At 33.8% G+C, this 14,951-nt stretch overlaps 1 protein-coding gene across 1 annotated transcript in view; it reads left to right on the top strand.

Annotated features, from left to right (window-relative positions):
• Positions 1-9,891: 9,891 nt before the first annotated feature.
• LOC132559617 (protocadherin Fat 3-like) overlaps positions 9,892-14,951 on the top strand; it is a 29,882-nt gene continuing 24,822 nt past the window's right edge. The window contains 3 exon segments of the mRNA XM_060224250.1: positions 9,892-10,234; positions 12,466-12,719; positions 13,480-13,696. Of these exon segments, the coding sequence (XP_060080233.1) occupies positions 9,892-10,234; positions 12,466-12,719; positions 13,480-13,696 (814 nt within the window).

Below are 14,951 nucleotides of genomic sequence, written 5' to 3'. Positions count from 1 at the left end.
TTGCATAGCTTATCAAATTTCCAGAAACTTTACTTCTTTGCAAGACTGATGGGAGAAGTTAATATGTACTGAGTAACCATTAATTAGCAAGTGCAAACACATGTTACAAGATTATATATGCTGAGTTCTATTCGTGAGATGATTATATTGATAAGGTTAATTAAGTAAATAATATCTTATCAACTGTCGAAACAGAGTCTGCTTTGCCTTTGAAAATGCGTCAAATTTGAGTTGTAATTATATATACAGAGTAACTTGACCTTGTATAGGAGGTGTAGCAATCTTGCCTTGGCACTGCCATGGTAATGTATATTTTTATTCGTGATGTCATTTTATTCTGTAGATGAAGATTTGTATAACACACAACCAACTACACGTTCAGGTGTGGCCTCCCGGTAACTATCACGAATGTTCACTTTTCAAATTGTTTACTCGTGCAAATGATTATTTGATCTGAATTCGCTAAAATATATTTATATATACAAAAAGGAATGTCAGTAAAGACATCTGTCAGGGTGATTGACAGTCTGCTTTTAGACAACATCAAATTGGAAAAATGGGTAAAATATCAAATGAAATATCGATGTGTTTTATATAACATCAGATATCATCACAAGTGCACTTTATTATTCATCTAAAAAAGTGTTGCCTTTAAAATGACTTGGTACATATTTCATAAATTGGCAACTGACACTAAGGATTCGTTATAGTTTCTTTTCCTCTATCTGAATGCTGAAATGTAGGCGTAAAAATTATTATTGAATGCCATGGGTTATTACGTAGAAAATATTGTGCGGATATTTTGGCATTTTATCATCATGTCAGCTTTTGTTATTAAATAATATCTAAAATATCTGTTTTGTTATGTAAGGTGATAAATAAACAATGATATATATAACGAATAAGTAATAAATAAATAATGATGTATAACTTTTTTCCTTCTATCGTTAACATTTAAACGTGTTGGCATTTGGTATAACTACTTTACTGCACTGTAAGTAAATTTAATCGATGAAAACAAACTTAAGTATGACAGAATAAATAAATAGTATCTAACGAGCTTATGACGTGACCAGATTCGTTATGGATCAAGTGTCTGTGGGTCTCCGTTGAAGTCTATATGATATATACATTTACTTACGTTTTTTGTTAAACCACCCTTGTTTCCGTGAAATCATTACAAGCTGTCACTACTCATTGTTGTATGGTCGTAACGTTGTTATTGTGTTGTTGTTTGTTTGTTTTTGTTTGTTTGTTTTTTTTGTTTTTTTTTTACACATATTGAGCTAAAACGTTTTCAAAAGGTCTGCAAACAAATTCTACACTCGTTTTCTTCAAAATGAAAAAAAAATCAATATACCATCTTACCAACCATGGTACAGAGTTTCTTATAAACAGTATATTTAACATATGGTTTCATTCAGGTGGTGATGATAATCCAAGTCTATGTTTATTGTTTTAGATATCAGCATAGTGCGACAAATCCTCGGATTATATCCTTTGTCCCATGTCAATCGAATACTTTAAGGCGGTAGTTAATGACTCTATGACACGTCAGGTGTTTATAATTAGATGTTAATGTCACCAATAACAGTATATTTTTTAAACATCTCCTTTGATACCTCAACACCGTTCAATTTGCATACAAATTATTATATCCGAAATAATAAAATCACGCGAATTAGATATTTTCTGTATATTTCCAAAAAGCTAGAACAGTGTACTTTAACATATCACTCTGTAACTAGCAACTGATTGCCTGACATGGTGACACCTATATCTGTTGATATTTATCGCGGATATGTAGCTCATTGACTGGCGACCTAACCACAAAGCGAAGGGGAGGACAATGAAGGGAACACACTGGCTATTTTATAGACGGGAGTTAATTACATCAGTTGCATTTAATTCTCTTTTACGCTCATTGTTTTATTTGTAGTATTCATGTCGTTTTAAAGATTAGCAGTATATTTACAACTGGAATAACATTACCTTTTATCTGTCGGTATCATCCATTTTAATGATCAGGTGTTAATGAAACGTCAAATGCTTCTTTAACTTGGCGAGTCAAGTCTACATTAATTACACTGTCATAAGCTGTTACCTTGTCGAATAAATGTTTTCTATTGTCCTATATTTTACGCATGATATAAGGTTACGGTCACAAAGTAGAAATTGTTACGTATGAAAAACAACAAGAAAAATCCAACATGTCAACATAATCATAATCTAAGTAAAAATTCAATAAAACTAGGCCAAACTAAGAATACAAGAATTATTTAAAAGGAGACTCTTAAATAGGTACAAGGAGAATAACACCAGATGTTTCGAAAGAGTAAGCGTCTCCTGCTTCATCCGTCATGTAAACCTTGGTCGAATCAAGTAAATAATGACACATTCTTTAATTAGAACGAACTTTACAACAGCGTCACCAATTGGCAATTTAAAAAAACATAAAACACTTCAAGAATCATTGCGGGAAGAGTAAATTCAATGCTTCTCAATGAAATCACTATGGCGACAGGAAAACTTCCTCATAAGTTCCATCAACCAATCCGTATAGTCTTATGAGAAGAATTTCTTAAATTGAATCCTCATAACAGTGACAAGATTTTTTGTTTCCGGAAGGCAGAAATCTAACAAAAAAATAGGTTGTCAAATAGTTTGTCAACCATTAGTGGGTAATTTCGATTTCGTTTGAAATACAAAATATGGTGCTGGGGCTACAAACATTTAAGATAAAATTGATAGATTACAAAATCTCGGCTGGAAAGATGACGTAATGACAAAAAGAGCATTCATTGCCATAATTCGACAGCCCATTGAAAAGTCACTCTTTTATCATTTATTATCTGTGTTATGTAATTTCAATATCAAGGAATTCCACAACAGTTGCAAGGGCCATATAAAAAGATGATGTTACAACACAAAGGCAAAATGATATGTTTAGAATACATGCATATCCTTAACAATGAACAAAGTTGGATGATATATTGTCAACACAATCTGGTACAATAAGAATCAATACAGCTTTTGATATAGATTTCAACTGTATGTTTGTTTTTTCTTAGTTTGTTTTTAGGTCGGTAGAGTTACAAATTATAATACTTATGAATTACCCAGAACAAAATATATTTTATTTAATTATGTTTTGTTCCAGAAACAGTCAGAGAAATTACCTCGTGTTGCATTTGAAATGATATGTTCTGTTTATATACTTACATGTGTAACGGTTTATTTTGTGTGTAACTGACAAGTATAAAAGGGGCAACACTGTATATTGAACCGTTGTCCATTCGTGACATGGAGGGACAAGCCTTAATTACTTACGTGCCACTGCCTTTAAGTAATGTAATACCACGGAAGTATCTTCCTCCTCTGTATAAAGACCGTCATATAATCAATGTGTTTGACAGACTGTGTAGGGCATTGACTTCCTATATAACTTAACCACTGGCCTGTATTACAAAATTTCTTGTAAAGTCGACAAATAACAAAAAATACCAACATGTCAAGAGAATCTTATTTTACGTCAAATTCAATAAAATTATAGCATATGAATAAAAGAAAGATTCACACGGAGACTCCTGCCAAGAATAAGTATTATAAGATCAAGTGTTCCGGAACGGTTAGCGTTTCAGTAATCATAAAACGATCATGAAAAGATTGTTCTCCTTTTGAACTAATTTTGAATTTTCCTTACCATCTCGTATGCGTCAGTGCTAATACACTCCACGCTGGTCATTGGTCTGATGAAGGTGACCGTGTAGTCATCAAAATATCATACTCCAATCGTCTACTAGTTGTATTACAAGAACTTCTCTTCTATTGACATTTCCAACCAGTAGAAAATGTTCCAAAATATAGGATTTACCTTATCAAAAATAAAAATTATCAACACAATTTCATAAACGATGAGTTTAAAATCGGGCAGTAGTAACCTGAGACAGATATGATAACATCACCACAATGTGTTATTCGAGATTTAGGCGTCAGCTGGTTTAATGTAAATAACAGGCCACTCATACTGTCGATATATTCTGAACAGGGCTCTGTTATGTGTAAAACCCTTAAATCAGATAGTGTTGATGTCTCGAGGGATCTTCAATATCAACCTTAACGTTTTTCTAATGATATTGAAATTTATGTATATTAAGAAAGCATACATACAAATAGCTGCCGAATGCATTTTAGAAGGCATGTTCATTAACCAAGGATATCTATATAGCGCTTACGTTTATCAAGTGTATTGAAACTCCATCAACTTATATATCGTGTGCCTATTTGACCGTATGTAAGTTGATAATGTGCGTTCGTTGGTAAGAAAACTTCCTGATATAACGAAATATTAGTACATTCATTAACTTGATTTTACAAGAAGTGAATTATTTTTAGTGTCACTAACTACTCCCATGATTCTTTTACCTAATTCACTAAGTAATATACTAATATAGGTCATGTCAATATTAGTCAACACTGTATATTTCAGACCTCGTAATGTAATTTGAAATTGTTGATGCACGTTTTAACAATATTTACTGATATACCGAGAGATCAAATAAAAATAAAGATTACATATTCATTTTGTTTTAAAATATTAAGTTGATTATGCTCAACAAATTTACATATGGTTGTTTTATGAAGTTAATCCACTTAATATTGAAATGAATCATTATTAAGTCGCATCGATGTTAGTCAGAAGATCCTTGCTGTCGTCGAGAAGGGATTATCGACCTTTCGCTCCTAATCAGCAAATAATCTGATTATCGTTGGGTCACTGAACAATGTTACGCCCTCTAGCACTAGGTCATGTGACACAGGATTAGCGTGTCTGATATAAGAAGGTTAATTCCGTATATTGGAATGTGTAAAATGGAATTTGTTTTGGTATTACAATATATGAAATCGTTATATTGAATTCTTCATTAACTTTAAAATTATACATGATTCTACGTGTAATTGATTATGATTGTTTCTAATCTGATGACAGGAAACTAAAGTAGTGAAATTATCAAACATGCTAATGTCTCTGTTTCATTTAGAATTACTGGAATGGAATACTTGACCGGTTTCTGAATATGTACTGAATACATATACTGAATACTTATAATACACGTGTGTCATACTGTGTGAACCTTCTATAAATGTAGCCATTTCACAAATACAATGAAGACATTGACACATAATAGAATTTGAACTAAATATTTCCGCAATGGTGAACTAGAGAAAAGTCAATTTGTGTAGGTATTGCGATGACTTTGAAACCGGTTTGTCACCAGGTTGGGTGTTTAGGCCTCACATCGAGGGCATTCAAGCCTTACTGGATGAATTGACATTATTTACACGAAAATTGAGACAAATATTGACATGAGGATACCATAGGGCTGCACCTACATCTTGACAGCTTCTTTATGGGTCTATAACTACCTTGTCTACGTGCTCTGTAAAACCCAGGTAAACAGTATATGTCGCCATTGTAATTGGTGTAATGCACGGTATCTCTATACATTGGCGTCAGGGAAGGTATCAACAATATAAAAGGCGATTTCTCCATATCACCATGTATGAAAACGTGATACAGCTTTTATAAAGTCTATATGGAGGTATCTGAATGCAGTTGCATTAATTCGAAATCTAGGTCAGATCCATTAATGGTATATGCGTTCAAAACCCGATATTCTGGTTCAATTTGAAACAAATGTATAATCTATGCAGAGTCACTGCAAAATAAGAGATCCGTTTAACTTCCTAAAATCTTGCTCATTAGGCCAAACGTTTGAGGTGTATTAGTTTCAATGAACAATTTCGTTCGATTCTTTGTTATGATGTAAGTAATGGAAATTTGAATAGTTGTTTTTTAAACAAATTAATGCATTTTAAGCCCTTCTGAATTTCTTCACGAGGTTTCCAATAACCTGCATGTCACTTGTTCATTCAAATAGTATTACGGCTCAAAATATACACATGTACTTGACGTTCCCTGATATTATCAAATATAGTACGATTATAAGATATATTAGATTATGGGTAAGTGTGACTCTCGATACGGATTTTAACATTTCTTTCGATCACCTTAGAATTTACCCCGTCGCCTTGGAGGTTTCAAAATTTAAACCCAATGCATCTGTGTCGAGTCCTAGAAGGACGAAACAGCTGTATGATTACATCAAGTTTATTATTAGATTCTACTGTATCTTATGCTAATATTTCTATCGAAATGTGTTATTTACTTGCATTTGTATACAGTCTTTGAGATTGCAGGTGGTATACACTGTGGAGTTTAGTCCCCGGTGTTTCCCATAACCTACACGCCACATCTTAATGCGGTTCATGACTTAGTCCCGAGAGGTTGCCGTAACCCTAAATTCTTATGTGTTGTAAATTGTTTTCCTTGCCGTGTCTTTTGTGCTACACACTGACACGAGGGTGCAATTGTTTTAAGATAATACTCAAGACTGAGGTGCAAAAACACTAAAATGACTAGCACCTTTCAAAACAAAGTTGAAATTAGATAACTTACATACATAAGAGCCAAATCATAAAATCTGTGCTATACTACTACCTCGTCGTTCTAGGGCTAGTCAGTGATGTTAAGGCCCTTATCTTTTTAAACCTGGGAGACGACCATATCCAAATGTGGTGTTACACTAGCACAGAAATGCATTAAATTTGCATTCCTATGATCAGAATATAAGGTAGGAATGTGGAATAATTACAGGTTTCAGTACTTTGAGACAAAACCTTATTTCATGATTTATGACATCCTATACAGTATTATGACATATATTGACATATTGATAATGTAGTGTTGTATGGCAGAAATGATACTTTCTGCTCTACACTTATAACATAGTAAATATAAATATTAAAAAAATTCCAAACTTTGATGTATTTCCGGTTTTAGTTACACGTACAATTACATAATTTGGTTGACTTTTGATTTCAAAATGTTTTTAACATTACAAGTTACTAAGAAATGGTACATAGCCATGCACAAAGACTTAAAAAAATACAATGTTATCCAATTGTAAATGCTTTAATTTCTAGCAGACATATCATTATTGAGCAGAGGATCTATGTAATAATATCAAATCAGCCATGCAGGCAATGGTTAACGTTTAAATTCTAATGTAAACTGATCTACTTTCTGGTTTTGGATATCATGTTGTGTTTGTCGACATTTTATCTCAGCTCAACCAACAAGTATACAATATTTCGAACGTTTGTAGCTATTGTTTTTATGGGTGGGATAAGAAAATATTTTTTCTTGATCACTGAAGAATGGAAAGAACTTATTCATGATATGTACAAAGGATATTCATCCTACAGGTATGCCAGTTAAGGCGCTTACTACGATCAGCTGTAGATCCTATCTGATTTCTGTATACATGCTAGACAATACATGTGGCAGAGGTCTGTTTCAGTTGACAGTCTGCCAAATACCACACCATTGTTGTTTTGTCCACGGAAACAAACTTTTTATTTATATTTTCACCCAGATCAGAATACGTCTTTTTGTTCACTTTCCATTGACAAAAACAAAACTGTCATAATATACTTATGTGAAAGCAAATTATTCATACAAAAATGAATGTCAATTTTGTCTTCTGGGAGGACAATACCATGTCTCTCTATTGTTGTTACTCTATTTTAACAACAAAAAAAAACTTCGAAAGGAAATTTCTGATTTTGTAATGATGTTTAAATCCTTATTTTGGAGGAGTCCCTTGCTGCCCTTAAAAGGGTTTATAGTATATATACAAAAACTCTTATTTTGTCAGTTCATGTCCATGAGTGTGAAAATATAACTCATTTTTTCACGTCATCAGTAGCACCATCAACAAAAAATACTGATATGTTAAGAAAATGAAAATGAATATGAGCAAGGAACAGATTTAAAGAGAAAACACTGAAACAAATTCTTCTATTTCGCCCCTCATGTAAATCCAGGTCAATTCAAGTAGTAATGTCGTGTTCCCAAATGAAGACAAGGTATACAATTAAAACTCTAAGGTAGAATAAGGTTATTTTAAATCAATAAGAAGAATAGAAGGAGTGTTTATCTTTCATCTGTAGAAGCTGATCATTTATGGAAGCAGTGGGCTGGTATCTAATATACACTTAATCAGTTGTTATACGCATAAGTTCTTTTGAAAATGATTTTATTTTCTTTACGCTTTTCTGGTCATTACCTGGGAGACTTTTTTCAAAGCCATTTATGTGAATATCTGTACAACTGCATCATGGAATAAGGTGTCTACACTTTCTCTTTAACAAAGTTACACACGATAAGTGTTTTCATTATCAACCAAATAAGGAACAAAGAAATAATACATAGCCATACCGTGATTTTTTTAAGCAACACTGACAAGTACGAAAAACTGGAAATAGTTGTGTCATTCCAATTATCTCATAACAAATGGTGATTTTTGCTTTAAATTTTGTAGAATTCTCAATTTTTGTTATGATGTTTGAGTGATGCCGTTGTACTATGACGTTAAAATGCATAAGTCTTTGCAATAAAAGCGAGTTTGGCATTAATAACAATGTACAAAATATATATTAGACACAATATGTAACCAATGAATAAATGAATAGTGTGAAGGAAAGGTCAAAGAGGAATACATATTCCGAACAAACACCACTATTCTGAAAATGTAAAACGTATAGGGTAACATAGACCGTATGGGCTAAAATACACTGATAAATCGAAAATATTTATTTTCTTTGATAGAAAGCAAATGTTGGTTTGTGTATGAAACAACAGGACTATTTTCAGGATAGGCTTATTTTCGAGGTCTGTATTTTTTCGAGATTTTAGATTAAATCAATTAAGATATCATTAAGATAGTCTATTTATATGTTATTTGTACAATATATGATTAACTTCTGCGAATTCGTAAATTCTACTTTTACAGATAAGCTATATTATCAATTCAACATGAAACAACAACTGTACCTACATGTCAACAAATAGTAATTCAAACACAAAAGCAAAGGAAATATTTACATGTAAACCTTTAAAAAGCTACAATAACATGAAAACAGAATAAGACCATGTGTTCCGAGATGATAAGCTCTCCCCTGCTTGATCAAAATAAATGATAATGATAATAGGCTATTTTGTAGCAATAAAAAGTGAATTCCCTAGACTCCCTAAGGAATTCATAGAAAAATTACTATTACTGAAGTCGTATCGATGGCCGGTAGTGGAATATCTCCGTTTTAAATCGATGCTTATTTTAGTCAACATTTTGGTAACAAGACATTGTCTGAATATTCTTTTCTTTTCGATTTCCTGTCTTCTTGGTTTGACTTCTGGTACAAATTGTTACAATTTTTTTTTATTATTTCGGTTATGGCTGTGGGTTCCTGACTTCTAAGTCCTTTGCCAAATGATCTAAAATACTAGAAAATTGAACCAGTTACAAAGAATATACAACCAATACTTATACTTCGTTTAGATTTCGTTAGTACATCTATGCAATATTAGAATGTTTAATATAATGACATCCTTATTACTGTGTATGAGGAAATCGCATAATCTGTAGTTATTAGATAATACCACATAGACAAATTGTGTGCTGCTAATTTGCTAATGTAGTGCAACACATGATTTATGGTGATAGGGATAATTTAATCTGAATTCCATAATAACATTCATAAACATGTGTAACTTTTCTTCTCCTGGGCTATCATTATAGTGTATCATTACTGGTATATAGTTTCTTGTTTTACAGATGTGACACGAATTTGAAGTAGAACGAACATTTGTTTAGCAGACATGAGACACGAGACGACCAGGTCCTGATGAAGCCCCCTTGTAAAATTGCCTTACTCCTGATCGTCTTCATTCACCTTCTTTGTGGCCCAAAATATGTTGGCGCCAATATGAATACGGAGGACAGTGAGGATTCGGACGAGGAGGATTATGATGATGTCAAGGTACCAGCATTCATACAATTACAGGAGGCAGCTCAGCCTTCACTTGCAACACAGGCGGATGGTGAATTGGAAACACCAATAAGTGCTCCTACTGGATGGTCTTCGTCATTGTCCACAGCAATGGCGGACAGTACATCCAGAAGTACAACGCTAACACGTGGTTCCACAACGTCGCCATGGACGTCGCCCACTGTACCGACCACGTGCACTGCGTTTTCCTGTCTCAACGGCGGCAGTTGTGCTGAAGGGAATGGAGGGATTCAGTGCTTTTGCCCGGATCTGTACACAGGTAAAGCTTTACTTGTTGCCTACCCAATAGTGTTTTTAGGAGTATCAAATTTGGAAACCATCACCCCATCCACTTTATTGTGTTTCACTATATTAACAGTTACGGTTCGAAATATTTTCAAAACACTATCTTCAGATCAGGTTTGAGTCTAAATACATTTTGAAGTACGTTTGCAATATTCGTTATGAATTAAACATTTACATCTTTTGTATTACTTATATCAATTTTCTGACCTTTCACCTTTTGCATAACTCTATACACAGCTCATAAATTCACAATGAAATGTTGTAAAACTCCACAGATATATGTCGACAACCACCAATTTGTGATCATTAACTTGTTTGATTCTTGTTACAATGCCTAACAGTCGTTTTTACGTCGATGTACCCATTTTGTTGAAGGAGTGTACTGTGAGAGTCCGGCCGCCTGCCAGCCCGTTACTTGTGGTACTAGTGTTGGGTGTGTTGACACTCCCCAAGGACCATACTGTGTGTGTCCGGGGGACTCCAGAGGCGTCCTGTGTCAGCAGAGTGAGTACAAAAATAACATATTTTACACAAGGACATCTTGTATCAATGTACGTGAAAAGAAAGTGCTTTCTTTATCCAGAATTATCCTAGTCAAATTAAAAGAGATTTTTTTTTTTTTTTTTTTTGGGGGGGGGGGGGGGGAGTGGGGGGGGTTTCCACGTGGTGTTCACAAACGATGCGCTTATGAAAATGTTCATAGGTTACACATTTGGTGCCGTATAATACGATGATATACATTTCAATGAACAGAAAAGAATGTATAATAAGAAATCAGTCCAATAACTTGTTTAGTATACGAGTACCAAAATAGGAAATAAATTAAGTTAAAATTGCTCTCGTTCTCAGCAGAACGACAGTCCTAAAACTTTCCACACAAACGTGAGCGAAGTGAAGGAGAGTTGACAAGAACTCGTCACATGCTTTTCTTTTAAGCTTCCGTCGCTTTTTCCTTTTTGTTTTTTTATTTGACAACATATTTCCAATAGGTTTTTCGTCCTATCAATGAAACTGTTCATTTAAGCCATGTGTTAAACTTGTTATATCAAAATACATATTTTGGCTTTCAAATTTAACTTTAGCCATTTTTTTTTAAATTTTCTACTTAATTGAAAAAGCGACAAATAGATAAACTAATGCGTTGTTGTCGATATCCTACAAATGTCATCCTATCGGCTGTCAAGATAGCGTGAAACGAAGGACAGAATGACAAATGTCTACACAACTATGGCATTTTTGCAAGAACTTGTCAACGATTGTACAAAAGTCACACGGGTGAATAACACGTTTCAATGTAAAATTGGAATTTGATACACCATAACAAGGTAATTAACTAATCTTAAAATGCATCTCACATTTGTTGAGAACCAGCTGAGTTTAATAGCCATACAAGATGAGTTTATGAAACACTACGCCCTCGGTTGCAACAAAATTTTGAAGTATGATATTTAAACTGTATTATGTAAGGTGTGTAATGATTGAAAGTGTAATATCTTATGATGCAATGGTTAGGGCCAATCTTACAAAATTTCAAAATGTAGGTCAAAGGTCATGGTCAAGTTAAAACATTTTGATACCACCGGAACACTTGTTCCAAATGTGGAATACATACCTCTTACGGTGCAATAATTATGGATTGACAACAGAAAAACAGACAGCACAAAAATATGCCCCAATCTTTTGATCCGGGGACATGAAAATAACAAAACAAAACATATCGGAAAATTATGAATGTTTCTTCTTTCTACAAGGAGATCGTTAATAATTAATTAGACAGTATCCCACACTCACCAAAGAAAAAAAATCAATGCCAACAAATAGAATCAGCATATTTATGGATCCGTGGAGATAAAGTTGTTTGACTATATTAAATAAAATTTTATTATTACTATGAGTACCTGATGAAATGTACTAATAACGAAAACCGGATCAGATCGAAAATCTGTGTAGATAATTGATGTATAACCATATAACTTCAAATAATCCTATGCGACTAAGAAACGCTTTTCTTCTACTACTTCTCAGAAATCTCTTCAAATTTATCAAAAGACCTGAAGTCCATTGTAAAGTGATTCTGGAGAAAAGCCGGCTAGTGGTAATTCTGTCACCAATAAAAATCACCAGAAGAAAGTTTGTAGCCATTTCGTCAATCTGTTCCTCCTAGAGGATATCGTGTTTTATATTATTGTTGTTTTTTTTATTCAGGCGACTCTCATGTCCAATGTTCTGCCTCTACCACACAAACATTTCACGACCTTTCAACACAGGGGGCGGGACCCATCACATGTTTCCCCGCCAATACTACCAGCCAATCAGATGTTTGTTTCGATGCGGACGACCCGCTAGTGTATTCCATTGAGGACTCCAACCCTGGACCCTTCAACATCACCTACCACGCCATCGGGGACACTTTCTGTCTGTATGCTGACCCGTCTATGGTACAGGGAAGAACTCAATGTGTAAGTGCTGGAACATATTATTTGAGCTGATGACCTTACGAGTGATTCTCAAACTTAGCACCACATACCTTTCCACGCCATAGAAAAAAAAGTTATTTCTAAACTCCGAGTTACTATAGATAGTTGGCTTTGAAAAAAGACATCAATGTTCGGCCCCGGAAATATTGTTTCATCTATTAAACTTTTCATGGCATTTAAGGCATCAAATTTCAATATTCTGCTCCTAGAACACAACAAAAGCTACATGTATATCATATGTGTTGATAATTAAGTATTACTACAGTGTGTCTTTACTTTGAATGTCTATCACTACTACACTACTTATAAAAATGGTTACCCGACAACATGTGTCGTATGGTTTATGAAGTGTTGATATGGTATCTTTTTCAGTAATTGCCATTAATATTAAAATTTCAATTCATACGAGTGAAGTGACTCTTAGGAAAGAGCATGTTCAATTTAGCTGCATGTGGACATCAGTGTGTCAATTATATAGGCTATGAATGTACCTTAGTTCTCACAAACAGTTTTTACATGCGGTAGTTTTGGCACGAAATGGGCTTAACACTGTTCAAACATTTCAGTAAACTGCATTTGATTTTATCTTTTACGTTGTAACCAAATTTATAATTCATTCAGAATTTTAAGTGTTTTTTTTTTTTTTTTTTTTTTTCAATGTTGTTTAACTTTATTTCGTTCTTTTCTTGATGTAAAAAAGTAAATTCAGTCTTAATGCCTTCTGTACTCGTTTGTCTTTTAGTTTCGTCTTTGGGCAACAGAGGCAGACGACCTGTTGTATCGACCCTGGCGAAATGCTAGTCACGACCACTGCGTGGTGTTCAACTCGCCCCCAGTATTATCTGGAAAACCGTACTCTGTCACAGTTGATGTCTCTGACCTCAGACAAGGCTTGACTTTACTAGACCTCAACTACACTGACAACTTTGTCTACCCGAACATTGAGTTTTCCATCAAAAGTAAGTCATCGCAAAGATTTGTTTCCTCGTGAAAACGACAAGAAACTATCAAAACGAAAACATTATCAAAATTAAAATTAAGCCTTTAAAATTGATAAAAATACTGAAAAATACAAATAAGAATGATTTCTAGGGAAAATCTTGTAGAAAATGATCATGGTGGATATATGATCATTTGTTCCGCAACGATAAGAGTCTTTTGCATCGACCAATAAACGTAAACTATGCAGTTAATGTCATGTTCTCAAAATGACAAACGTACAATTTCGTCAGGCACCTAATCCATCTCTGTTCCCTTCTTTTCCCTCTCCTTGTTAGAGATCAGATATCACACGAGGATTTATTCAATAAAGCATGTGTTACAATTTGCACTATAATCATATTCGGAGAGCCCATTTTGAGGGCATGAATATTTAGGAATATAAGAACAAATTTCACAATATCATTTTTCACGTTGTACAAATTTCTGTCTTTGGAATTCTAGGCGTCCCGCAGTCTTGAAACATATTTCATGGCAAAACCAAAAGTACATGAATAGTCATGCAAATTAAATTATGAGGTCGGCATATTTCCTTCGTTTGTTACAAAGATAGCACACCAACGATAGAGCCTGTCATGTATTCCGTAATGTTTACACAGTCCTGACAAATGGCGTGCCAAAGTGTAAAAAAATCTATTCGTGGATATCCGTGACTCATTTCCATATATATAAGTGAGTCAATCATTTAACTATGTTAAACAGTTTCAAAATACAATTAAGTTCTCAAGATACTGTACAAGTAATGTGAATGTTTGATCTGTTCTGGAGACAGATCCTGTCGATATCTCATGTAGTGCAGAATTTCTGAAGATGTTCTGTTGTGTACAAATCGAAGGCAAGTTAACCTTTGACATCTGACAGTTCTCAAATTTCAAACTTTACCCTTTATTATAAAACATCTAGGGATATCCAATTATCAGCACCCATAATAAGCCGAATCTTCACAAAATGAAAGATTTTAACGCATGTTGACCCTGTGACTTTGAAAAATGTTCAGGTGATTTTCACAAGAAATTTTTTTAGCACTTTGTCTAAGGTAGCTATAGCGAAATTTAAGAACCAACTTATTTTTTTTACCGATTACAGTCCAAATTAATATTTACATTGTAATTTATGCGACCATTAAAAATCTTTGATATAGACACAAGAAGTTCGACAAGCTTAGCACTGATTGTTTGCGTTATATATATACTTATGTGTTATCGACCTTAATCT

This window comes from Ylistrum balloti, unplaced genomic scaffold (assembly GCF_031769215.1).
Source record: "Ylistrum balloti isolate Yb309-2 unplaced genomic scaffold, AGI_CSIRO_Ybal_v1 Utg370946, whole genome shotgun sequence".
Classification (NCBI taxonomy): Eukaryota; Metazoa; Mollusca; class Bivalvia; order Pectinida; family Pectinidae; genus Ylistrum; species Ylistrum balloti.
This window is presented reverse-complemented; position numbering and strand designations above follow the sequence as displayed.